Source organism: Callorhinus ursinus, unplaced genomic scaffold (assembly GCF_003265705.2).
Source record: "Callorhinus ursinus isolate GAN/ISIS: 27379988/994484 unplaced genomic scaffold, GSC_fseal_2.0 scaffold22, whole genome shotgun sequence".
Classification (NCBI taxonomy): Eukaryota; Metazoa; Chordata; class Mammalia; order Carnivora; family Otariidae; genus Callorhinus; species Callorhinus ursinus.
This window is the reverse complement of record NW_027397084.1, coordinates 7,851,547-7,875,919: the sequence shown is the minus strand read 5'-3', so window position 1 is coordinate 7,875,919 and position 24,373 is coordinate 7,851,547. Positions and strand designations below refer to the sequence as shown.

Here is a 24,373-nt window from a genome sequence, read left to right as displayed (position 1 = left end):
GAGGGATGGGGTGGCTGGGTGATAGACATTGGGGAGGGTATGTGCTATGGTGAGCGCTGTGAATTGTGCAAGACTGTTGAATCACAGATCTGTACTTCTGAAACAATGCAACATATGTTAAGAAAAAAGAAAAAGAAGAAGATAGGAGGGGAAGAATGAAGGGGAGAAAGTCGGAGGGGGAGACGAACCAGGAGAGACGATGGACTCTGAAAAACAAACTGAAGGTTCTGGGGGGGGGGGATGGGTTAGCCTGCTGATGAGTATTAAAGAGGGCACATTCTGCGTGGAGCACCGGGTGTTAGGCACAAACAATGAATCATGGAACACTACATCAAGAAAAAAATATATATAGAGAGAGAGAGAGATAAAAATAGTGCCTATCTTATAAGGTGTTACAGGGCTTGGGACAGAATACATGTTTAATAAATGTTCGCCATTATGTTCTTACTTTTTATCTATCATATATGAGGAAAAATTTATTTCCTACATTGTAATGGAACACTTTCTGGTTATCTAGGTCAGATAAATTATTTCATTCTGTGTAAGATCCAGGAACTTTGGTGATTTCTGCCACATGAAGTATTGCTGAGAACCAGAAAAAAAAAAAATGAAAGAAAAACTTTTATATCCCACAAATGTCTATTCTGGTAATCTAGGAACAGATTAGACTTTTACTAATTTTATTTTAAATATATTTTTATATTTATTTTATAGTTTATAAAAATATTCTATTGCATAACTACATTACCGTTTCTTCAGATAGTTAAGATGATACTGAACTTGTTCATTTTCTCTAATATTGTTACTCAAAACTGCTCTAGAAAAGAAAAAAAAGATTGAATAAATACTAGTTTGAAACACAATGAATATAATATGTTTACTTTTTCTCCCTGCTTTCTTTCAAGTGCCCCTCCTCACTAGCCAGGTAGAACGAATAACATTTTACTTTATATCAAATACACTTTTTTTTCCCATGTTTTATTCCTGATTTTATTGGGAAAGCCTCTAGGATTTTGTCATTATGTAAAATACTTGCTGTGGGTTCCAGGTAGATAGTCTTTGTCATGTTAAGGAAGCATCCTTACATTTCTGTTCTTTAAAGAGTTTTATTATTTTTTTGTTTTGTTTTGTTCTTAAATAAGGAATTGGTATTGAATTCAGCAAATGGTTTAGAATAGATATTAAAACATCATATTATGTTTTCCTAATTTAATCTGTTACGTTGTTTTGACAACTTTCCTAAAGTAATCTTTAGGTTCCTAAACTAAACTCTATTTGTTTAGTGTTAATTATTCTTTAGATATACATTTGGATTTTATTTCTAGTTTAGGAATTCTACATCTATATTATAAGTGAAAGGGGTTTAACAGTATTCAGGGCGTGTGCTTGTATATACGTTCTATTTTTTCAGGTTTTGATATCAGGATTATAATTTTATCAAATGAAAATAGTTTGCCACTATTTTTTGTTTGTTTGTTTCATTCATTTATTGAAATACGATTTTAAGCAAAGGTACAATCAAAGTTCTTCTTATTACATTCTATATTGTAATTAATTTAGAGGAGTTCAGCTTCTTGATGGCAGAATCCTGTCTTATTTTCTTTGTATTCCCACCATGGTAGCTTACATATAAAGTGTCAATTGGAACTCAACTTCTTAAAGTATCCCTAGTGATAGAACAAGTTTAAAGTTTACAGATAGCAGGTCATGCCACACAGACTTTTCTTTCACTGATGGAATCCTAAGCTTCTGAAATTAATGACTTCCTGCAAAACACCCTATCACCATAAAATAAATAATGACATTTAAAACGAAATGTTTCTAAGGAAATATGTTTCTATGGGAAACATATAAGTAGAAATCAAGGGTGAAATGGAAAAATTTCATACTTACATTATTACTGAGTCCATCATACTCTGCAAATGCTCTCTACTACTCTCTGAAAGAGGCTGCCAGGTTTTTCTCTTGTTGGATGCTATCTTAACCCGTTTTAGATTAGTATGCTCTGTTTGTCCTGTTACTGGTGAAAGAAGAGACTGGTCAATCTTGAAGTTTTATGTTTTTACTTAAAAAGTGATTCAAGTATAAATTTATTGTAAAAAGCTAATAGAAGTATGAGAACCAAAATATTATAAGACTGCATAAACTATTTAATTTCCTTTTTATTGCACAGACATAATATGCCAGTCATTGAATATGATTATGCTAATATTATGTTAACTAAAATACTATTAGCTGATACTGCAGATACAAACCCAAGACAATTCTAAATGAAGAAGCAGGCTACAATTATTAGGATTCAATATAAAAGTCTGATTCCCAGAAATGACCTAAATTAAAGAGCTTCATTGAGAAGACTAGAAAGCTATTTCTACCAAATGTTAAATGGCAACTGGAACAAAATATTCAGGGTCTACTTGGTTATTGGTATTGTTTACTTACAAGAGATAAACAAAGGAGATACACTAATGGCTTATATGAAGATTAGTTTTGGAGAGAAGGGAGTCTAAGTAATTTTAATTATAGGTATGCAACGCATTACAAAAGAAAAAGTGCACCATGAACTGTGGAAATATAAAACCAGGGAACCTAGCTTGGTGTTGGTGAGGAGAGAAAGGGAATTCTTAGATGAAGTGATGCCTAAGGAAAGATGACCACTCCAAAATTATTTATTACAAACAAAATTAGACAGTAGCCCCAAACTAATCTATGCCATGGTGGTAGGACAGAAGCACGTCTGTTTTAAAGAGAAATCAGTAGGGTGTCTATATATCTTAGATCAGTAGTAATTCAGATTGTGGGACACTTTGATTTTCTCTAGTTCCTACCAATTTAGAACTTTACACAATATTTTGCTAGAGGCGATAAGTGAAATTTCAGTTGACCAAAATTACTAACCAGTACTACTTATTCTTGCAAAAATGAGAATGCAGCTGTTTATTACTATCTTTTGCTTTTTTAAAAAAAGACTTATTTATTTGAGAGAGAGAGAGAGAACACACATGGGGTGGGGAGGGAGGGGGAGAGGGTAAAAGTCCCAAGCATACTCCTCGCTGAGCGCAGAGCTGACATGGGGCTGGATCTCACGACCCTGAGCAAAAACCAAGAGTCAGACACTCAACTGACTATGCCACCCAGGAGCCCCTAGTATCTTTTGCTTTTGTACAATTCATAAACAAGATGCTGAGAATTTTTTCATGAATACAGACAGCTTGAGACAGACAAATTAAACAAGATATAGAAAATAAATACCTTCAGAAGGCAGATGCTTTGGATTTTTATTTTTTGCTATGTTTCTAACCTAGAGAGAAAAACGCACACATAATTAAACATCAGATAAAAAGACACTACCTTTGCAATCTATTTGTCATGTATGTTGAAGAGTATTCATATATCTTCTGGCTAGATAGAAAAAGTATATTGCTACTTCTACAGAGAAGGGGTGTGTATTTCTCCCAGGCAAAGGATATACTAAAGCAATTCCTGGACAATGGTAGTAATGTACAATAGAATTCCATATAGTGTCAAATATTTTTTTTTAAGATTTATTTTTATTTATTTTAGAGAGAGTAAGAGAGAGAGCTTGCAAGTGGAGGTAGGGGCAGAGAGAGAGAATCTTTCAAGCAGACTCCCCGCTGAACAAAGAACCCTACTCAGGTCTTGATCCCATGACCCAGGAGATCATGACCTGAGCCAAAATCAAGAGTGGAATGCTTAACTGACCGAGTCATCCAAGGGCCCTGTGTCAAAGCATATGTTAAAGAAATCATTAGTCATTTTGCCTATGAAATAGTGTTACATACTTTACCTGCAAAAAACATAGGCATTGCCTAATATAGGATAAATCACAACAAAATTTTTTACATTTTAAATATTCTTCTGTAAGAGGGGGCAAAATTATGGTAGAAAGAAGCTAATTCCTCCCAAGGTAATTTTTCTGTTAATAAAAATCTCTTCCACCAACTGACAGATATTAAGTAAAGCATACACACTTTACTTCTAGTCTTCACATTCAAACACCTTAGCAATGTCCCATGACCCCCTCCTCAACAAAGAATTCTCTGATCAGTATCTTTAGAAATTAAAATAAACAATTTTCATCTGAGAATTTTTACAAATTATGTTGCAACAGCTCCCACATAATGATATGAATTATTATAATTTGTACTCAAACTGACCTTTAGTCTTCACATACTCCTTTACATAGAACAAATGACATTTTTAATCAAAAAGTTCTGAATGATAAACTCGATATTTTCATTACCTTTTTCTCTGGTAACTCCATTTCCTCATCATCCTTTTTTCTTTTTGGTTTTCTTTTTAACTGTTGAGACCTTTTCTTGGAAGAACTTGCTTTGCTAGACATCTTAATCTAAACAATTCTAACAGTGCTTCAAAAAATCTGTGAAGATAAAAAGGACGCAAAAATAAGCTTAAGCTTGCAGAATATTTTGTTAAAAAGAACTACCTATACGGATGCCTGGGTAGCTCAGCCGGTTAAGCAGCTACCTTTGGCTCAGGTCATGATCCTAGGGTCCTGGGATCGAGTCCCACATCGCCTCTTTGCTCGGCGGGGAGCCTGCTTCTCCCTCTGCCTGCCACTCCCCCTGCTTGTGCTCACTCTCTCTCTCTGATAAAAAAAAAAAAAAAAAAAAAAAACTACCTATAAATGTTCCAAATTTGCTTTAAAAAAATCATAATGAAAGTTTTGGAGAAGTATTGTTTTTAGAACATTTAAACATATTTTAAAACAAGTAACACTGATTATTATTAAAGTATGTATCTAATTCAGTTTCATTCCTAGAAATTTCATCTATTTTTATGGCTTTAAAAAAATCATGTGAAAGTGCTTTTGCATCTCTTACTTTATACTCCACCATACAATAACATTATCTCCATGTTTAGATCCAAGAAAATGGAAATATAAAGTATTAAATTGTTTTACTCTGGTCACAGATAATATCAATTTGAAGAGTAATATTCAGGTCTTCTTATTTTAAGCCTAATGGATTTCTCATTCGACTTATGCCAAAGATGAAAGGAGATAATCCTTAGGATCCATACTATGAATCTATGCTGTGGAAATTCAAGTGGAAAAGTCACTCATAAGGATTTAAGCTACAACTCTGCCTGGGCTATTTGCATTTTAAAAAAGCTCAGTAGTATAATGATTATTCTGTCCTTCCACAAATTACAAAACAGGCACAGGAGATTTAAGTCCTTTATCACCAAATAGTCCTTTATCACCAAACTCATTACTGTTAAAAGGAACAGAGGAATAGAATGTTTATTCTTGCATTAGGCCATACGGAGTAGATAGGTTAGAAGTTAGGTACAGTATACATGGAGGAGTGTGTGTGTGTGTGTGTGTGTACAGGCATACCTCAGAGATATTGCAGGTTCCATTCTAGATGACAGCTAAAGCAAATATTGCAACAAAGTAAGTCAAATGAAATTTTTGGTTTCATTTGCATGTAAAAGTTATGTTTACATTATACTGTAGTCTATTAAATGTGCAGTAGTATTATATCTAAAAAAACACTGTACATACCTTAATTAAAACAGCTCTATGGCTGAAAAATGCTAACTATCATCTGAGCTTTCAGCAAGTCAATCACCGATCACAGATCACCCTAACAAATATAATAATAATGGAAGAGTTTGAAAACTTGCAAGAATTCCCAAAATGTAACAGACAGAAAGTGAGCAAATGCTGTTGGAAACATGGAGCCAAAAGACTTGCTGAAGTGGGATTGCCACAAACCTTCAATCTGTAAAAAACACAGTATCTGTGAAGCACGATAAAATGAGGTATGCCCATATACACATATGGAGTATAGACATCTTATTTATACATATATACATATATATGTGTATATATAAATGTTTTCTAGGCATATATAGCTAGATACATACCAGTCACCATTCCTTTTCTAAAAATGCAAAGTTAATTAGATTAATAGTTTATATATGCAGATTGAGAGACAATAAAGGAGTTACTTTGGATAAATCTATTTCTTCAAATTTTAAAAGGTAAAGTTTCAAGCTTTTTTTTCAGTAAGATTAACAAAAATGGTGGGAAATAATTAACTGAAAGATCACCACTATACTTGGGGACTACATGTAAGATCAGTTACAAAAAGCTCTGGTAAATTACACTTTACCCTGGTCTTGAACAATGTGGTACTTTACACCCAGTTAGTGTTATATTCCCAAGATGCCTAATTCTTTCAACGTGACATCCATGCCCTTATCCTTCCCCGACTTAAAAACCAATCCACATGACAGTTTCACTTGTGGGCCTCTCCTGGAAGGGTTACGATACATATAGCAGTACAGGTTTTTCAACAAAGGTGCAAGTGAGGGCTGAAATTTAGTCCTCACTCCATTTGGTAGACTAAAAATGGTGCAAATTCCTTCTTACTCCTGTTACTGAGAGATGGTGTCTATGTCCCTTTATCTTAAATCTTGGCAGACTCTGTAGCTGTTTGAGCAGTAGAATATGGTGGAAATGATTCTGTACTAGTTTACTGGCCTAAACATGAAGAGACCAGCAGCTGCAACATCCTCATGTTTGGAATATTTGCTCTTGGAACCCAGCTACCATGCTATGAGGAAGGCCAACATGGAGAGGAACTGAAAGGCCCAGGCAAGAGCCCCAGCTGAACTCCCAACCAATAGCCAGTACCAACTTGCCAGCCTGGTACATGTACCTGAACCAATATGCTGCAGCTGACCCTGCATGGAAAAGACATGAGTCAGCCCTACCAAGTTGTTTCCAATCCCGGATTCTGGAACAAAATAAATGATTTTTTAATTAAAAAAATTTAAAAATCCTTCCCCAATACCTACCACACAACATCCAACTCTTTACCATGTCATTTATAGTTCTTAACAATCTAGCCCTGCCTAGCTTTCCATACTTCTCTCCCACTACTCCTTATAAGACTCTCTCTCTCTAACTAGATTTGATGATTTCCCAAACACACTTTGAGTAATGCATACACTATGCCCTCTACCTGAGCTGCTCTCCTCTCCTTTCTCTGCCCACCCTCCCAGAGCATGAGCCGCCTGCTCTTCATGCCTCCTAACCACTCCACTCCACTCTAAAAGTCTGTGGGCGCTTCTGGTGTCTAACTCTCAGCTGGCACTTATTTATAGTTTGGTTCTATTAATCAGTTTTTCTTGATATTCTTTATTCAAAAACATGTAATTTAGTGCTACTTCAAATTTGACTCACAAACTACTATAGTCCTTTTAAATATAGAAACTGACAGTATTCATTTAGAAACTTTTATTGTAATTTGGCAAAATTTTATGTATGTTGAATCTGATTATAAAATAATCGGCTTTGTTTTTTCTTTTTAAATGTCATTTTCCCAGTAATTTGTTTAAAAAAAAAAACCCACCACCTTCTTTTTTAGAGATGTTTTAGGTTCACAGCAAAATCAAGCAGCAAGTATATAGAGTTCCCATATACCCCCTGTACCCCCCACTACTCCCAGCTTTCTCCACTACCAACATCCCACACCAGAGTGGAACATTTGCTATAATTCATTAACTCCCACTGACATATCCTATCACCCAAAGTCTATAGTTTACAGTAGGGCTCATTCTTGGTGTTAGATACTCTATGGGTTTGACTAGCAATTCATTTTTGGTTGTATTGTACAAAAGAATCAGTTGTAGCTGATTAAAAATTAAAAAAAAAAGTTGGTCCTTTACTAGCGGCAACACGAGCTGCACCATTTTCATTGATACCTACTTAAGCCAATAAACCATAGCACAAAAAGTTTCTAAAGCTCGTTACTATCAACATTTTGGATGGGGTAACTCTTTGTTGTGAAGGCTGTCCCATGAACTGTATTCTGGTCTTTAGTTGCTAGTACCCTCCCTTCCCCAAGGTGTGACAACCAAAACTGTCCCCAGACGTTATTAAATATCTCCTGGTGTGAAGGCACCTCAGATTGAGAACCACTGCCAAGAGCAAGTCAGGGATAAGGATGAATGGCCTGGTTCCAAATCCTGGCTCTGCCATTTAACTAGCTGTACAACCTCAGGCAAGTAAATTTGTTCAATTTCCCCGCTGGTAAAATGGGTTAAAGTTAAAAGCACCAACATTAAAGGCTTCTGTGAAGCTAAAATTTTGTACAGAATACGTAAAGTGCCTAGAACAATACTTGGGACATAGTAAGAATTCAATAAATAAAAGTCACAATTTTCTATCACTACTGGGCCAGTTGTAAAGGAACTAGAATAGAAATTTTAATGTAAATGTAAAAGGAATAGAAATTCTGCCCTGCTTTAGATCCACAGGAAACCATAGCCCAGTGAAAGTGGGTAGAGACAGATATGAAAACAATTACTATATAAAATTATATAGCGGGCGCCTGGGTGGCTCAGTTGGTTAAGCGACTGCCTTCGGCTCAGGTCATGATCCTGGAGTCCCTGGATCGAGTCCTGCATCGGGCTCCCTGCTCAGCAGGGAGTCTGCTTCTCCCTCTGACCCTCTCCCCTCTCATGCTCTCTCTCTCTCATTCTCTCTCTCAAATAAATAAATAAAATCTTAAAAAAATAAAATTATATATCCTGTGACAAAAGTTATAAAAGACAAATGAGTGGGTGACTCTCTAATTGATGTGTATGCGTGTGTGTGTGGGGGGAATGATATACAGTATTCAGAAAAAAAAAGTAACATGGGAATTACATTTTGAAATATTTAGCCAGAAGTATCGGGAATGAAGTATTTGAGAGAAAGCAGCAAAAGCCTGATGGCAGAACAGCTGGAAAGAAACTGGTCTGTTCGGGCACAGGGAAAATTCAGCGAGACTTGAACGTGTATGGGAGTAAGGGACAGAAACAAGATTGGAACAGTAGTTTGCGGCCAGACTATATACTACAGTAAAGAATTTACTCCTTACTCCGTAGGAAACAGGGAGGCATCCTAACTTGTCTTATTTTTCTTACCGGTTTGCTGAAATTCGTGGAAACCAAGTCTCTCAATCTAGGCCTCAGTGTAAGCACACAGGGCAAGCACCAAGTCTGGCGAAACACAAATAACGCAATGTTTACCTCCTGACAAATGCCTCGGGATAGCAACGCTGCCGCAGTTACGTCAATGCCCAAAGACACTAATCTCTAAGGCTGCACTTCGCACCACTACGGGCCACGGGAGATTAAGGAAAAAGAACTAGGATGAAGATGAATCGGGGAAAGGAGGGAAGAACCCAGGACCCAGGTGCGGCTTCACTACCTCCTCGCAAATCAAATATTTCAATCCTTGGCCCCGAAGGGCAGATATGGAAAATACATTTGGAAAATCACCTCACGCTCCTGAGATACAAGCCGCGGAGTCTGCCACAATCGCTTTGGCCGCAAAACTCATGCCGCAAGCTGGATCCACCAGCGGTTTAAAAGCTTTCACTAATCACCGACGACGCCTCTCCAATCCTTCAGGGAGCCACTGTCGGCGCAATTCGCGCCCAAACCTTTGAAAACAGAGGAGGCCCGGAAGTGGGCGGGCAGAAGCCGGAAATGCCGGTGGGAGAGGCGGGCAACTTGGTACAGTCGTAACGTCATCAAAAGTGCGCCCACGGGAGCGCGATAAGATTGGCCGCAGGGAGGGCGGTGACGGCCTACGCCCCCTGACTCCTCCAGCTGGCTTTTGCGCAAGCTCAGTGAGGGGTTCGGCTGTGTGGACCTCTGGCTCTCAGGGCTTGGAGCTCCGAAGTCTTGCCGCCCTCTCCCACAGCAGAGGTCAGAGACAGGCGGGCCAGTGAGTAAGACTGTGCACCTCGGGATACGTCAGCCTTTCAGCTCCCTCCATTCTTCTGGCTCCTGTCTCACCACTTACCCCTGTCCTCTGAGCCTGTCCTTTTTCTCTTGCCACCTTCCTTGTTTACCTTCCCACTAGGACGGCACCCTGCTCCCCTCTACCTTCTCCTTGGGCTTAGATTCTCCACCGACCTCTCACTTTCAGCGTGGTGTGTGGGAATTAGGAGGTACTGCTGGAAACAAGGTGCTTGTTCGCCTCAGAGGCCATGTCGCCATCTTCCCTGGCCACCCCAACACCCCAAGGTTCCGCTAGGCAGAGGGCGCTTTCAAGATGACGCGGGGGTGCTCTGGCTCCACAGCTGCCTCCCCTCTAGGCTGCGGCTCTTGTTACTGTAGGTTTTTTTGTAAGAGGTGACAGGACTGAAGGTGACTTTCTGTATACAGGTGGCGGTAAGGGTGAGGGTGAAAGAGGAAAGACGGGTCTAAATTGACATAAAACTGTAAATTACTAACTTGTTCGGTTTGATCTTGAGGAGAGCAAGATGTCGTCATCTCCAACCCAAATTGCTTGAAGATTGGAGGTGGCTAGCCTTTCCTGCAGTGTTAATGTGAAACCACATTATTTGAAAAGTTATTTGATTCAGAACTGTGGGTATTTTACCCATATTTTGGGGGGCTGTGGGGGTGGACTTCATCGTTATTCTTTAACACATTCTAATCGTCAGTAACATATTTGTTTTACATTTTGCTTCCTTGGATGCTTGAAGCGTCTTCACGGATCTGAGAAAATTGAAGTCCTGTTGCCATCAGCAGTAGTTGTGTTCTTATCTAAAAATGCTGTCTGTTTTCAGCCTTTCCCAATTTGCCATGTGATTCTCTGGAAGTCACCTAATAGAGGGCTCTTTCCTATCGTTTGTCCAGGTTTGGGGGACCAGTATTTTGTGTAAATGAGTGTGATATGTCCTGTCTACAAATCTAGACTCAGGCGGTTTTCAAGTTACCTTTTATATCTTTACTACTGTAACGGTTCAGTCATAAATTAATTATTTTTCTCACCTACTTTTTAAGCTAGTACATGTAGTTTATGCTTGTAAGAAGATGGATGACAAGGACCCCATGGATATGATAGGATAAAAATCACAGTAGCTTTAGAAGAATAATGGGAATTGTTTTGTTGATTTCTGTTTAGAGTTTGTTCTATGTACTTTTTACCCAGTTGAACATACTGCATTTACAATGTTTTATCCTGACTCTTTCACTAAATACTTTTTTTTTAAGATTTTATTTATTTATTTGAGAGAGAGAATGAGATAGAGAGAGAGCATGAGAGGGGAGAGGGTCAGAGGGAGAAGCAGACTCGCAGGGAGCCCGATGCGGGACCCGATCCTGGGATCATGACCTGAGCCGAAGGCAGTCGCTTAACCAATTGAGCCACCCAGGCCGCCCTCACTAAATACTTTTTTGAGACTATTTCCTTTTTAAAGAAACTAAGCATAACATATTTTAAATTTGACTTGTGTATAATATATTTCCAGATAAGTGCACATATCACAATTGTACAGTTTGACGAATTTCCAGAGTACTTCTTTATAATTAGCATTTGGATCAAGACCATCACCCCAGTGCTCCTCTCACTCCCTTTCTGTACTAGCCACAATGAGTAACCACTCTTCTGACTTCTAACATTAAAGATTAGTTTTGTGTATTTCATATATACACACACACACACACACACACACACACACACATATATATATATTTTAAGATTTTATTTATTGGACAGAGAGAGAGAGAGCACAAGCAGGGGGAGCTGCAGGCAGAGGGAAAGGGAGAAGCAGGCTTCCCGCTGAGCAGGGAGCCCGATGTGGGGCTCGATCCCAGAACCCTGGGATCATGACCTGAGCTGAAGGCAGACGCTTAACGACTGAGCCACCCAGGCGCCCCCTCTAAATATATTTTAATAGCTACATGAAATTCTGTCATTTGTATGTACTATTTACTTATTCCTACATTGTTAGACATTGAAGATGTTTCTAAATTTTCTTTATTACAAGTAAAACTGTAGGAAACATGTATTTTTATGTAGTAACTTTCCCAGGAGTGTCGTACCTCAGTGGAATGGCCTAATCCGTTCTGACACTTTTTGTATGTACTGCCAATTTGCTTTCCAAAGTAGTAAAGGCAGTTAATATTCCCCCTAGTGGTTTATGTCTTTTGTTTCACAAGCCCCTAACAAATGTTGGGTATTCTTATTTTCCTTTAAGCTTCATTAAATTGATAGGTAGGAGATGGTATGGAAAATACAATTTTAAGCTCACTTCACTTGTTGCTTTATACATTATATGGCATGATGAATATATTAATAAAATTTGCATCTCAAAATCTTTTAAAATCCTAGGTTCTATATGTTGAGGCTGTATGACACTGACATGCATTTGAATAAAGAGTGGAATTTTGTTTAACCTTATTTATTCCTTTATTTCTCTGGATCTTAATTTCTACATCTGTAAAGTAATGAAATCAGACTTAGTCACTTAGTGTAACACTGTGCTAGTTATCAGGAATATACACCTCTAATGTAGAATCAGTTTATAAACTAGCAGAGAAATATATGTATGCATATGTATATATATTTATATAAAATTTTATACACATGTATTTGTATAAATATAAGATACATCTTAAATATATTTTATATAAACATAAAAAACAGTGTTCTAATATATTGTAGTGTGGGGGATGACGGATGTGTAAACAGAGAAAGTGCTGTGGCATGGATTATTGAAGAGCTCATTTAGCCCAGCTTGTGAGTTCAGGGAGAGGCTGTGAATATATTATTTAAATGCAAGGACTCTCAAACCTAGTGCTGCCTGCGCTTTAAATGCTGGTTCTTCTGTGCCTTAGTTTCCTCATCTGTAAAATGGGGATAATATTAGTACCTGTCTTGGTGGTGTTGTGAGGATTAAAATGCTACTCTGTGTAAAGTCCTTACAGCAGTGCCTGGCACATAGAAAGCCCTGTGTATTGGAGATGATGCCTTAGCCACATTAGCCAAAGAGGAACATTCTAGGTAGATGAAAGAGCAAGAGCAAGTCACAGAACTTTGATATATGCAGGGAGCTGTAGGTTATCCAGTATTTCTAGAACAAAATGTGTAGAGGACAAAAGCAGTGATGAGTCTGAGAAGTATGCAGAGATCAAGTCATAGAGGCCTTAAATGCCTTTTTGTCTCGCTCACCACTTTTTTGTCCAGCACCCAACACAATGCATGTCATAAAGTAGGTATAAAAATATTTTCAATGAAAAAATTAGGAGGTTGTATTTTATCCTTTACATAATTCAGGGCCTTTGAAAAATCTTAAGTGAAGTATGACATGATCATATTTGCATTGGTGTCAGTATGTAGAATGGATTAGAGGGTCTAAGACTGGCAGTAAACCTAGCTAAGAAAGTATTGAGGAAAAAGACTAGAACAGTGATAGTGGTTGTGGAGAAGAGGGGTCAAAGTTATAAAATACCAGATATAGGAACCAGAAAAGGAGGAGATACTAAAATGCCACCTTTATTCCCTTCTTACCAATAGTTCCCATTTTGCCTTTTGTAAATACATGTATACTCTGCTTCTTTTTCTAGGCCAGTCTTGTTCCTTTTGAGTGTTTTTCATGGTCCATCATGTTGAGGGCTAAGACTCGGCTTCTTTTGCTTTCACCACACCACCTGAAGCAGCTCCAAGAGTCACCAGGATCCAGGCTTATACGGCAGCGACTTCTGCATCAGCGACAACCCCTTCATCCAGAATGGGCTGCCCTGGCTAAAAAGCAGTTGAAAGGCAAAAACCCAGAAGACTTAATATGGCACACTCCAGAAGGGGTCTCCATAAAGCCTTTATATTCTAGCAGGGATACCAAGGATTTCCCTGAAGAACTTCCAGGAGTGAAGCCATTCACACGTGGACCATATCCCACCATGTACACCTTTAGGCCCTGGACCATCCGCCAGTATGCTGGTTTTAGTACTGTGGAAGAAAGCAATAAGTTCTATAAAGATAATATTAAGGGTGAGATTTTAATGCAACACATAATATTTATAATCAAACAGACATTTCCTGTTCTTGGCTTCTTTTGAAGGGAGACTAGTTAATCTCTGTAAAGATGATAGTCACTTTATAATTTTGTAGTCAAGACTATACTCTGAAAGATGAATGTTTTTCAACTTCCGTGGTCAAAAGGATGGGTGAGCCAGATTAAGGTGCTAAATTCTTGAATGCCAACGACAATTAACATGCAGGTTATGGAGGCATCTGGATGGCACAGCAGTTGAGCATCCAACTCTTGGTTTTGTCTCAGTTCGTGAACTCAGGGTCTTGAGATCAAGCCCTGTGTTGGGCTCTGCGCTCAGTGCTCAGCGCAAAGTCTACTTAAAAAAGACTCTCTCTCTCTCCCTCTGTGCCCCCCCAAATAAATAAATAAATCTTAAAAAAAATGCACATTATGTAAAAGGAATTAGGTGAAGTTGTATGATAAAAACAGACCTTGGCTTTTTCTTTGAGAAGCTTTTAATTAACATTGTCAGGATAGGAATTGAAGGGGAAAATGGTTTAAAAGATGCCCAAATAAAGTAATAAACAATTGATAATGTACAAATACATTTAGTGCAGTCTGGCATTCATGTCTCTGAAAATTATATTAACTACTATTTCTTCTACCTGGTCTGTATTAAAATCATATTGTTTGAATGCTAAATTTGAGGAATTATAAGTTTATATTGCACATGGAGTATTGACCTTATATTTAGTCTAGACTATTTTAGTTTTTTTCATGGTGTTCCTAATTCTGTTTCCCGGAATATTTGAATAGCCAAGACATCTTGTTATGACCATATTAAATACAAAAACGAAAATAAGTATAAGCATACAGATACAAATGATGTTAACTATTTGTAAACAGCCAGATCTTTTCATGAATCTTAAAAAATATTTCTACTTGAAATTGTTAAAATAAAGGCAAAATAGGTGAAGGGGATTAAGAAGTACAAACTTTCAGTTATTAAAAAAAAAAGCTAAGATAAAAAAAATCCTCAGACATGAGATAAGTGAGATGTTTTATTCTTTCTGTTCTGCAACTCATTTTGTGCATTTTACCACATAGGAAACAACTTAGGAAAATGAAGTATCTTAATTTGTTTTGACATGTATGAGCATAAAAATGTCTGTTGTAAAAGTATACAATGATGAGATGAATCAACACCTTTAGTAGTGTTAATTTAAATTAGTTTACTTTGATGCCAGACTCCTTAAACCTACATTGTTTTCCTTTATGTATTTAGCTGGTCAGCAGGGATTATCAGTTGCTTTTGATCTGGCAACACATCGTGGATATGATTCAGACAACCCTCGAGTTCGTGGTGATGTTGGAATGGCTGGAGTTGCTATTGACACCGTGGAAGATACCAAAATTCTTTTTGATGGAATCCCTTTAGAAAAAATGTCAGTTTCCATGACCATGAATGGAGCAGTTATTCCAGTTCTTGCAACTTTTATAGTAACTGGAGAAGAACAAGGTGTACCTAAAGAGAAACTTACTGGTACAATCCAGAATGATATACTAAAGGAGTTTATGGTCAGAAATACTTATATTTTTCCTCCAGAACCATCCATGAGAATTATTGCTGACATCTTCGAATATACAGCACAGGTATTTTCTGCTGCTTATGGGTTTTGCTTTACTTTGGATGTAGGAATTTTTATAAAGTATTATAACCTAATTTGAATTTGATAAGTGAGTCTGAATAATAGTTTTAGTATAAAGTCAGAGTATGGTTTTTATGTGTATGTGTGTTGTTAGTTTGTATTTTTTTGCTTTTAATGTACTCATTTTATACTCTTGTTATCTATAGGATTCTGGGCATTAGACATTTACTGTATTCTTCTTTATTAAAATTTTTATCTTTTGATAATTGTTAGAATCAAGGAGGGTGCATAATTTATACTTTTTAAATTTCTTTCCAGAATTCATATACAGTTTTGAAGTATACCCTGTTGTCAGACAGCTGGGGATCAAATTATCAGCTTAATAAGATATCACTTGTATCTGCATCTACAGTGAGGTCCCTCATATTTTACCCCTGAATTAGGTTCATCTTCCCCAACAGAGTGGTGGGAAAAGAAGGTTCTTATAGTGTTCCTGTGTTAGTAGTAATCCCTCCACGGGGAAACATAAAGCTTCATCTTCCTCTGAGTAATTAATATGTATTTTCCCCCATCACTCACACTTTGCTTCTTGCCGGCAATTTTCTGCTTCTCTTAACCTACCTTAAAGTCAGACTATATTATTTCATGGCAAAAGCCCAATCTCTCCTCCACCGTGAAACCTTTTTTTTTTTAATCTCTTACTCTCATAATTGCTGTTGTCTCAGAACTCTTGCAAGCATTGCCTACTCTCCTCATTGATATTCAGCCTTTACACTTGGCAATTTTATTTCTTTTCATAGATCCTATTTGCCTATGTGAACTGTATTGTATAGAATTGTATATTTTTTATCCCCCTTTTCAATTTCAAGAACATATGCACAGGATTACATTTAGCAGCTTATGACAAACGCACATACACAAATAGCAGTAGCTTAAACTAAATAGGAGTCGATTTCTCTTTCATCTAAAAAAAGTTGGACAGTAGGCTGTCAAGAGCTTGGTTGTATGGTAGCTCCACAGTCATTAGGGTTCCAGGCTCCTTTAATCTGGTTTGTCCTCTATTGTTAGTATGCCAGTTTATGGTTGAGGAAGTGGGTAGGCTTGGATGTGTTTGTTGGAGGGGGAATGGACCCAGCTCCTCTGATATAAGGTAAATTTCCAGAAGGAAGAAGCTCTAATACCATTTGTATCTCAGTGGACACCCATAGTAGTGAGAGAAGATTGGAAGTATAGTCCTTGTACTATGCACTCTGCATTTATGGTTCAGGTATTACAGGAGGAGAGTGGAGAATTGAGTAGCTAGTAGCAGTTTGTACAGTTTGTGCTGTTATGTACTTGGGCATTTCACCTTTTGAAAGCTCCTAATGTCATCTTTAAGCTCAAAATTGCTTTATAATATAAGTGATAAAAATGCTGGTTTTATATACTGATCTAATAAAGTTATACTGAAGTACTTTGAAAATTATCAACTTCTATATTTTTAAAAAAATTTTAATTGTAGCAACATACACATAACATAAAATCTCCTATCTTCACTGTTTTGAAGTGTACAGGTCAGTGGCATTAAGTACATTTACCCTGTTGTGCAGCCATCACCACCATCCATCTCCAGAATTCTTTGCGTCTTGCAGAACTGAAACTCTGTATCTGTTAAATAATAACTCCCCATCCTCCTTTCCCTCCAGCTCCTGGAAACTCTTTCTCCCTCCTATCTCTGAATTTGACTACTCTAGCTACATCATCTGAGTGGAATCATACAATATTTGTCTTTTTGTGACTGGCTTATTTCACTTAGCATAGTGTCCTCAAGGTTCAGCCATGTTGTAGCATGTATCAGAATTAACCTCTTTGTTAAGGCTGAATAATATTCCAATATTCCAGTATTTCTATTATTTTTAAAGAAATTCTACTAAACTACTCTTTGTAGAGAAGCACCTGTTTGTTTTATTACTTTTTATTTATAAACTCTATATATATTCAAGTAGTCTCTCAATTCCATGTAATTCAATCCCCTTATTTTTTTGCAATGGAACATTTTTCAAGAGCTTTTGGTTAATTATAAATAAAATATTCAAAAATGTAAATTACAGATCTATAGCATATGTTAACAACAAATAACACTTTTTGAGTGCTTACTGCATACTGGCATAATGCTAAGTGTTTTAGGTGAATCATTTCATTTAATCCTACAACAACTCCATGAGGAAGGCATAATTATTACCTCTATTTTATACTTTAGAAAACCAGGGAATAACAAGGGTGAGAAACTTGCCTAAAATTATATGTCTAGTTAAGTGACACAGCTAGACTCTGAGTATTCTTAATCTAGAGCCCATGTTCTTAATTACTGTATTGAATATCAGTGATTTAGTTTTTATTATTTTATGTTTGGCCAACTCTTGGGAAGGATAATAATTTGGGGGCTTGGCAGAATATGTGTGGTATGTACCCTACCTAATAAAAAGTTTTAGGAGAATGGTGGAAATGTCATCTTTTTTCTAATCTTTTTATTTTAGTTTTTTAAGTAATCCCTGCACCCAAATGTGGGGCTCAAACTCACAACCCCAAGATCAAGAGTCACATGCTCCATCCACTGAGCCAGCCAGGTGCACCCTGAAATGCCATTCTCTTAGTGATTTTTGGCAGAAAAAAAACCTGTCTGGGATATGCTTAGCATTAAATGTCATGCTAAACGAAATAAGTCAGTCAGAGAAAGACAATTATATGATCTCACTGATATGTAGAACTTAAGAAACAAAACAGAGGATCATCATAGGGGAAGAGAGGAGAAAATAAAATGATGAAATCAGAGAGGGAGACAAACCATAACAGATTCTTAAGCATGGGAAACAAATAGGGTTGCTGGAGGGGAAAGGGCTAGGAGCATGGGATAACTGGGGGACAGACATCGGGGAGGGCACGTGATGGAGTGAGCACTGATGAGTCACTGACCTCCAACTCTGAAACCAATAATACATTATATGTTCATTGAATTTAAATAAAAATAAAATAAAAAAGTCACAGTAAATCAAATTGACATCTGATTTTTAAGCCATGTATTTTATCCCATTTTGTTTCAATATATAGTACTAAGGATTGAATCATCTTCTCTCCCTCTCCCCCCCACTGTATACGTGACTTTACTCAAATAAGGAAATTGATAACTAGTAAAACTTAAATTCCTATATTTTTAGTTGAGATCTTAGGGCCTCATGAGGTCATAGTCATTGGTTTAGAATTAAAGATGTGTTATTCAGTTCTCAGACTAAAGGTTGCATTCCTGACCTCAACTAACTAATTTCAGAGTTTAAACTTTGACTCTAAAGAATTTTTAGTGCAGATTATTTTTCACTAGAAAAATAAAACAGGTACAGTTTTTACGATGGGTCGTTGAATCACCACTTAAATTGAGGAGTGAATTAAATGTAACAAAGTAAGCATTAAATATTTTCAGTTAATATTAAAGACTACTTAGTATATCTGAGTTGAATATCATTTAAAAATAATAGTCTTTTAGAAAATGGGTTTAATAGAACCTTTTAAAATTTTTATTCACTGTTATATTTTTTATTATTTTATGTAGCACATGCCAAAATTTAATTCAATTTCAATTAGTGGATACCATATGCAGGAAGCAGGGGCTGATGCCATTCTGGAACTGGCCTATACTATAGCAGATGGGTTGGAATACTGTAGAACTGGACTCCAAGCTGGTCTGACAATTGATGAATTTGCACCAAGGTGAGTAAATTGACCTCAGACATTGTCTCAATACTAGGAAAATTTTCAGGACCAATTTATGAGTGTACAGTAGATCTACTGATAAAATAAATTTGTACATATAAATGTCATACCTAGATCCCTTTATGTTTTATTGGAGTAATAATGAGAAAATAAGCCAATACTGTGTATAATTAAAAATTAGAATTAAATTTGACTACTTTTTGGTAAGTTAGAAGAATCTTGTTTCCAGCTATTCAGAAAATACAATTACCTGACATATTTTGACAATTAAAATGTCAACATCATATTTCAGGCATATTAGCTTTTATTCTTTTAATTTTCCATTTTAAGAAGTCATTTATTTCATTTTTTTCTGCTGCATTTACATAATATAAATATTTTGGAATGCACAGTGCTATTTAAAACATTTCTGTTTCAAAATAGCTTGTTAATAAAGTTTTATGAAAAATACAGAAAAGCTTGGGGTGCCTGGGTGGCGCAGTTGGTTGAGCATTTAACTCTTGGTTTTGGCTCAGGTCATGATCTCGGGGTCCTGAGATCGAACCCTGTGTCAGGCTCTGTGCTTAGTGTGGAGTCAGCTTGAGATTCTCTCTCCCTTTCCCTCTCCGCCTCTCGCTCGTGCTCTCTTTCTCTCTCAAATAAATAAATAAATCTTAAAAAATGTGGAAAAGCTTTGAAGTTTATGAAGTGCTTAAATTTGGTGATCAAGAATTAGGCAGTTAAACAATTAATTGCTAAGTTTTGCTCTGGGCTGAGTACCAGCTTATGTGCTAGGGAAAAAAAAAAAAACTTGTGAAAAACACGACTTCTGTCCTCAGATTGTTTATAGACTGGTGAATGCTCCTTTATACCTTTATACATATTATGACAGCATTTCTCTAAGTGTGGTCCAGGGACTCTTCAGGGTCACACTACCCTTCCTGGGGTCTTTCAGGTTAAATTGTTTTCATGAGTGTATTAAGACTTTATCTGCCTTTTTCACCTCCATTCTTTCAAAAGTGTACAGTGTTGTTTTCCAGAAGCTACATGATATGTGATGTTGCAACAGATTGAATATAGAAGCAGATATTGATTCCAGCTGTCTTCCCTGAAGCCACACATTAGATTTGTAACAGTGTAAAACAGTGACGTTTTATTACAGTTTTTTATTTTAGCAAAGTATAATTATTTTTCATAAAAGTGTTACTTATGTTAACATGTTATATGTTGTTTCTAAATGAATTAATATATAAAATATTGATAGATATTATCCAAATAAAGATTTATTGGGGTCTTTAGTAATTTTTAAGAATAAAAAGGTATCCTGAGACAGTATTTGAGAATAGCAGTGTTAAGAACTTCCCAGGGTATAGCAAGAATTTTTATTAGTTTTTAGTTTCTTTACTTAAGGCTCACCTTGTCTTATATAAAGAAACACAGTCTTTGTGCCTTTAGGCACAGGCAAGTAAACTAAATGTGTAACTCAGCTGCAGAATATAAAATAAAAAGGAGTAGTGGATTTGGGAGCAATTGGAGAGATAAATGCCTAGACCAAATATATAATTATTCTTTAAAAACAAAACAAAACAAAAAACAGGAAAACTTTCTTGCTATCCAAAGAAAACAAGTTGGTGGTTTTAGTCCTTTCACAGGTGACCCCTGACTTACATACCAGGTGTTCTTGAAGTATTTTATTTTTGGATAGTGATTCATTCTTTATTTGAGGGCACAAGAGGAACTTCTTTTCTAAGAACGAAAAAACCAATTTTAAAGTGAATAATTCCTACCTGAAGCAAATAATCACAGCTCTTTCTTCTGTGTGCCTAAAACTGTACTTTTATCTGTTAGGTTAGTATATATGCTTTGATTTTAATTCAAATTATTGTTTGAAATTAAAATCTGGACACTATTTTCTTTAGTATGTGATATAATTAGTTTTATTTTCCATTTTATATTGTTATGCTTCATCAAATAATGGACTTAACATTACTATTTTAGGTTGTCTTTCTTCTGGGGAATTGGGATGAACTTTTATATGGAAATAGCAAAAATGAGAGCTGGGAGAAGACTCTGGGCTCACTTAATAGAGAAAATGTTTCAGCCTAAAAACTCTAAATCTCTTCTTCTGAGAGCGCATTGTCAGACATCAGGATGGTCACTTACTGAGCAGGTATATATATATATATAATTTAAAGTATAGAGGTTTAGTTAAGTCATATGTTGTCTTACAAGCAACATAGCGCAGTCAGGAAGTAGATTTAAGAACCCATCTGTTAATATTTGAAAATTATAATTATTCTGATGCATAATGCATATTTATGTTTTTTAACACAGATTATAATAAATAAAACTGGCTCCCTCTAGTGGTTAACAATATAAAATCATATAAATCAGCTTACCTATAATGCTGTTTTACCTTTTTAAAAGTAAAAAAAAACTGTGATGATGAGGAAGAAGTAAAAACCATAATTTAGTTAATATTATCTTAAATAATTTTGAGTTAAAATTCTTAATATAAAATTGATTAAAATTTTGTGCATATATATTTATTTTAGTTATGTGTTTATGCATGCAAACAGACGCATTTAAAGACTATTATCATTTGAGTAATTTAATTTCATTCTATTAGAAAATTGTGTGGTAATCTTTTTCCATGCATTTTATTTACATACTAAATTATTTTGATACATTAAAAATAATTTATAACTTTAAAGTTACATTGCTTTTATACACCTAAAAGTGAATAAAAACTAATATAGCCATATTAAATATGACTTCAGGTACTTATAAATGGAGAAGTACAGTTTCAGGGTTGGAAGAAACTTTAATAATCATTTTTGTCTTAACCTCTTTTTACAGCTAATGAAGCTAAAGTTCAGAAAGGTCCAATGATTTACCCAAATCACAATCAGGAACAGAATGAATTGCAGATTTTTTATCTCATAGTACATTGTTCATCTGTTTCTTTGATCATCTATTAATAAATCATTTGTTGAGTGCCTGTTAAATCTGGCTTGTTTACTAATTTGTCTAAATTTACTGGATATTCTGAAGCCTAATGTAGACATTGGCAAAATAAGTATGCAGAAGTCACCGCTTAATCATAGCATCTTTTATCAACTGTTTCCTTGTTTTGACTTTTTCCTTTTCACTATATGTTTTAGGATCCTTACAATAACATTATTCGTACTACAGTAGAAGCAATGGCAGCAGTGTTTGGAGGGACTCAGTCTTTGCACACAAATTCTTTTGATGAAGCCTTGGGTTTGCCAACTGTGAAAAGTGCTCGAATTGCGAGGAATACACAGATCATTATTCAAGAAGAATCTGGGATTCCTAAAGTGGCTGATCCTTGGGGAGGTTCCTATATGATGGAATCTCTCACAAATGATGTTTATGATGCTGCCTTGAAGGTCAGTTTCTCTTCTTTGAAACTTTGGTTTTAAGATTTACAGATTTATAAAGATTTATAGGTATTTCGATTTATAAATCAAATCATTTATAGATTTATATCAAGATTTATAAAATGAGAGAAAAAGAATTTTAGATTCAACTTTAAGAGTATACAAATGGAAACATAATTTAAAAATATATTTGTATTTGTAATAAATATTTTGTTCAAAGAGTTAAAGACTATGAGTGTTAAAATGCTATAACATAAAAAAACAGTTCTCTGTCTTCTCCTTGAATCAATCCATCTTTTTTTGTTTTTATCACCATATTTTAGAATTACACATATATACAAGGTCTAATTCCGTCAATTTTAAGCATTATCTATTGCTTTGTAGTATGTAGTTTAGTATTTTAGCTGATTCTTACCTCTGCTTTTTCTTATCTCAATACTACCAATACAATTATATCTGAATAGTATATATATCCTTCTGAAGTCCTCCAGTGCTCTCATTTGATATCGACTGTTTTCTCTTTAGACGTGCTGACCATTGCAGCCCTTTGACTGCCCTTTGCCATTATCCTGGGAATTCTTTTTACCTCTGCTATGTTGAATCTGTATCCTGAATCCTCTGTCTACCTCTGTTGATTTATCCCTTGTTATTTTGAAGCACACCTCATAGGAACCTCCTCTAAAAGTGGTACATGAGAGATGACTTATATGAAACTGGATGTTTGAAAATGTCTTCGTTCTACTCTGGTATTTGATGGATAGTCTGACTGTGTTTGAAATTATTTTCATTTGGGAGTGTGTAAGCGTTGATCTACTTTTTATCCTAACTTTTTATTCTAGCTTCCACTATTTCTGTTTAGAAATCTGATGCTATTTTCACTCTCAGGAACTTTCTAACAGTTTTAGGATCTCTTTATTTTTGAGTTGCTGGACTTTGGTGTGTGTATTTTTCCTGCATTGTACTGGACCTTCGGTGGGCATTTTTTATCTCCCCCATTTTTCATGTTCTCATAGCCCTGGGAAATTGTCTTGTATTACTTTTTTGATAATTTCCTTCCTGCCATTTTTTGTGGTTCCTCTTTCCAAAACTCCTAGTTATTGGATAAGGACCTCCTTAAAAGATACTCTAATGTTCTTATCTGTTCTATAACTCATCCATGAGATTCTGTTTTGTTTTCTTGGAGAGTCATCAACTTTAAATTTCTACTTACTTTAAAATTCGTATATCATATTTTTAATTTCCAAAAGCTGAGTTTTGCTTTCTGATTTTCTCCCTTGTATATTATACTGCTTGTTTCATTAATACAGAATCTGTTTTTTTTCTGAGGATATTAATTATATTTTTTGAAGTTTTCTCCTACATCCTGTATTGTCTGTTTTCTCTGTGTGCCTTTTGTCTTTAGTGTTATTATTCAGAATGCAGGTTTTTATTTCAACAAGACATTTTGCCCTTGCCTCTCTCTGTACTTGATGTTTGACAGCCCATTGCTTTTCTGCAAAAGTAAACTTTGGTCCATTTTCTGCAGGCAGTAAACTTTGGTTCTCTTGACCGAATGGGAGAGGGGTAGCTGCAAATTCTAAAGTAGTCCCTCATCTTTTTAGCTTCCTATCTTACCTTTGGCTTCTTTTGAATCCAACATGAATTCTTATTTCTTGAGTTCTTCAGAAAAAAAAGTTTAACTTTGTTCCTTTCTGCTAAGTCATATACCCTTCCACCATTCATTTTCCCACCATCTCATGAATATATGAGGCTGTGATTAAAGGTTTAGATGTTTCCTAGTATC

The 24,373-nt window shown here is 35.9% G+C and overlaps 2 protein-coding genes across 14 annotated transcripts in view; one reads left to right on the top strand and one right to left on the bottom strand.

Annotated features, from left to right (window-relative positions):
* Window positions 1-10,082, bottom strand: part of CENPQ (centromere protein Q) — a 21,639-nt gene extending 11,557 nt beyond the window's left edge. For 2 of the 11 annotated variants that reach the window (XM_025890570.2, XM_073905072.1), the window contains exons 1-5: window positions 9,325-9,602; window positions 4,265-4,402; window positions 3,253-3,301; window positions 1,894-2,020; window positions 749-817 (exon numbers count right to left, since the gene is read on the bottom strand). In XM_025890570.2, the coding sequence (XP_025746355.1) occupies window positions 749-817; window positions 1,894-2,020; window positions 3,253-3,301; window positions 4,265-4,366 (347 nt within the window). In that variant the 5' untranslated portion in view covers window positions 4,367-4,402; window positions 9,325-9,602. Of the gene's footprint in view, window positions 1-748; window positions 818-1,893; window positions 2,021-3,252; window positions 3,302-4,264; window positions 4,403-4,509; window positions 4,627-5,551; window positions 5,634-6,713; window positions 6,792-8,967; window positions 9,043-9,324; window positions 9,603-9,966 lie in introns of those variants that run through there. The other 9 variants (XM_073905068.1, XM_073905067.1, XM_073905066.1 and 6 more) reach the window with 9 other exon arrangements.
* Window positions 9,631-24,373, top strand: part of MMUT (methylmalonyl-CoA mutase) — a 35,727-nt gene continuing 20,984 nt past the window's right edge. Inside the window, exons 1-6 of one of the 3 annotated variants that reach the window (XM_025890568.2) lie at window positions 9,631-9,775; window positions 13,408-13,831; window positions 15,100-15,467; window positions 19,047-19,204; window positions 21,185-21,356; window positions 22,351-22,599. In XM_025890568.2, coding sequence (XP_025746353.1) covers window positions 13,447-13,831; window positions 15,100-15,467; window positions 19,047-19,204; window positions 21,185-21,356; window positions 22,351-22,599 — 1,332 coding nt within the window. In that variant the 5' untranslated portion in view covers window positions 9,631-9,775; window positions 13,408-13,446. Of the gene's footprint in view, window positions 9,780-13,407; window positions 13,832-15,099; window positions 15,468-19,046; window positions 19,205-21,184; window positions 21,357-22,350; window positions 22,600-24,373 lie in introns of all 3 variants that reach the window. The other 2 variants (XM_073905065.1, XM_025890569.2) reach the window with 2 other exon arrangements.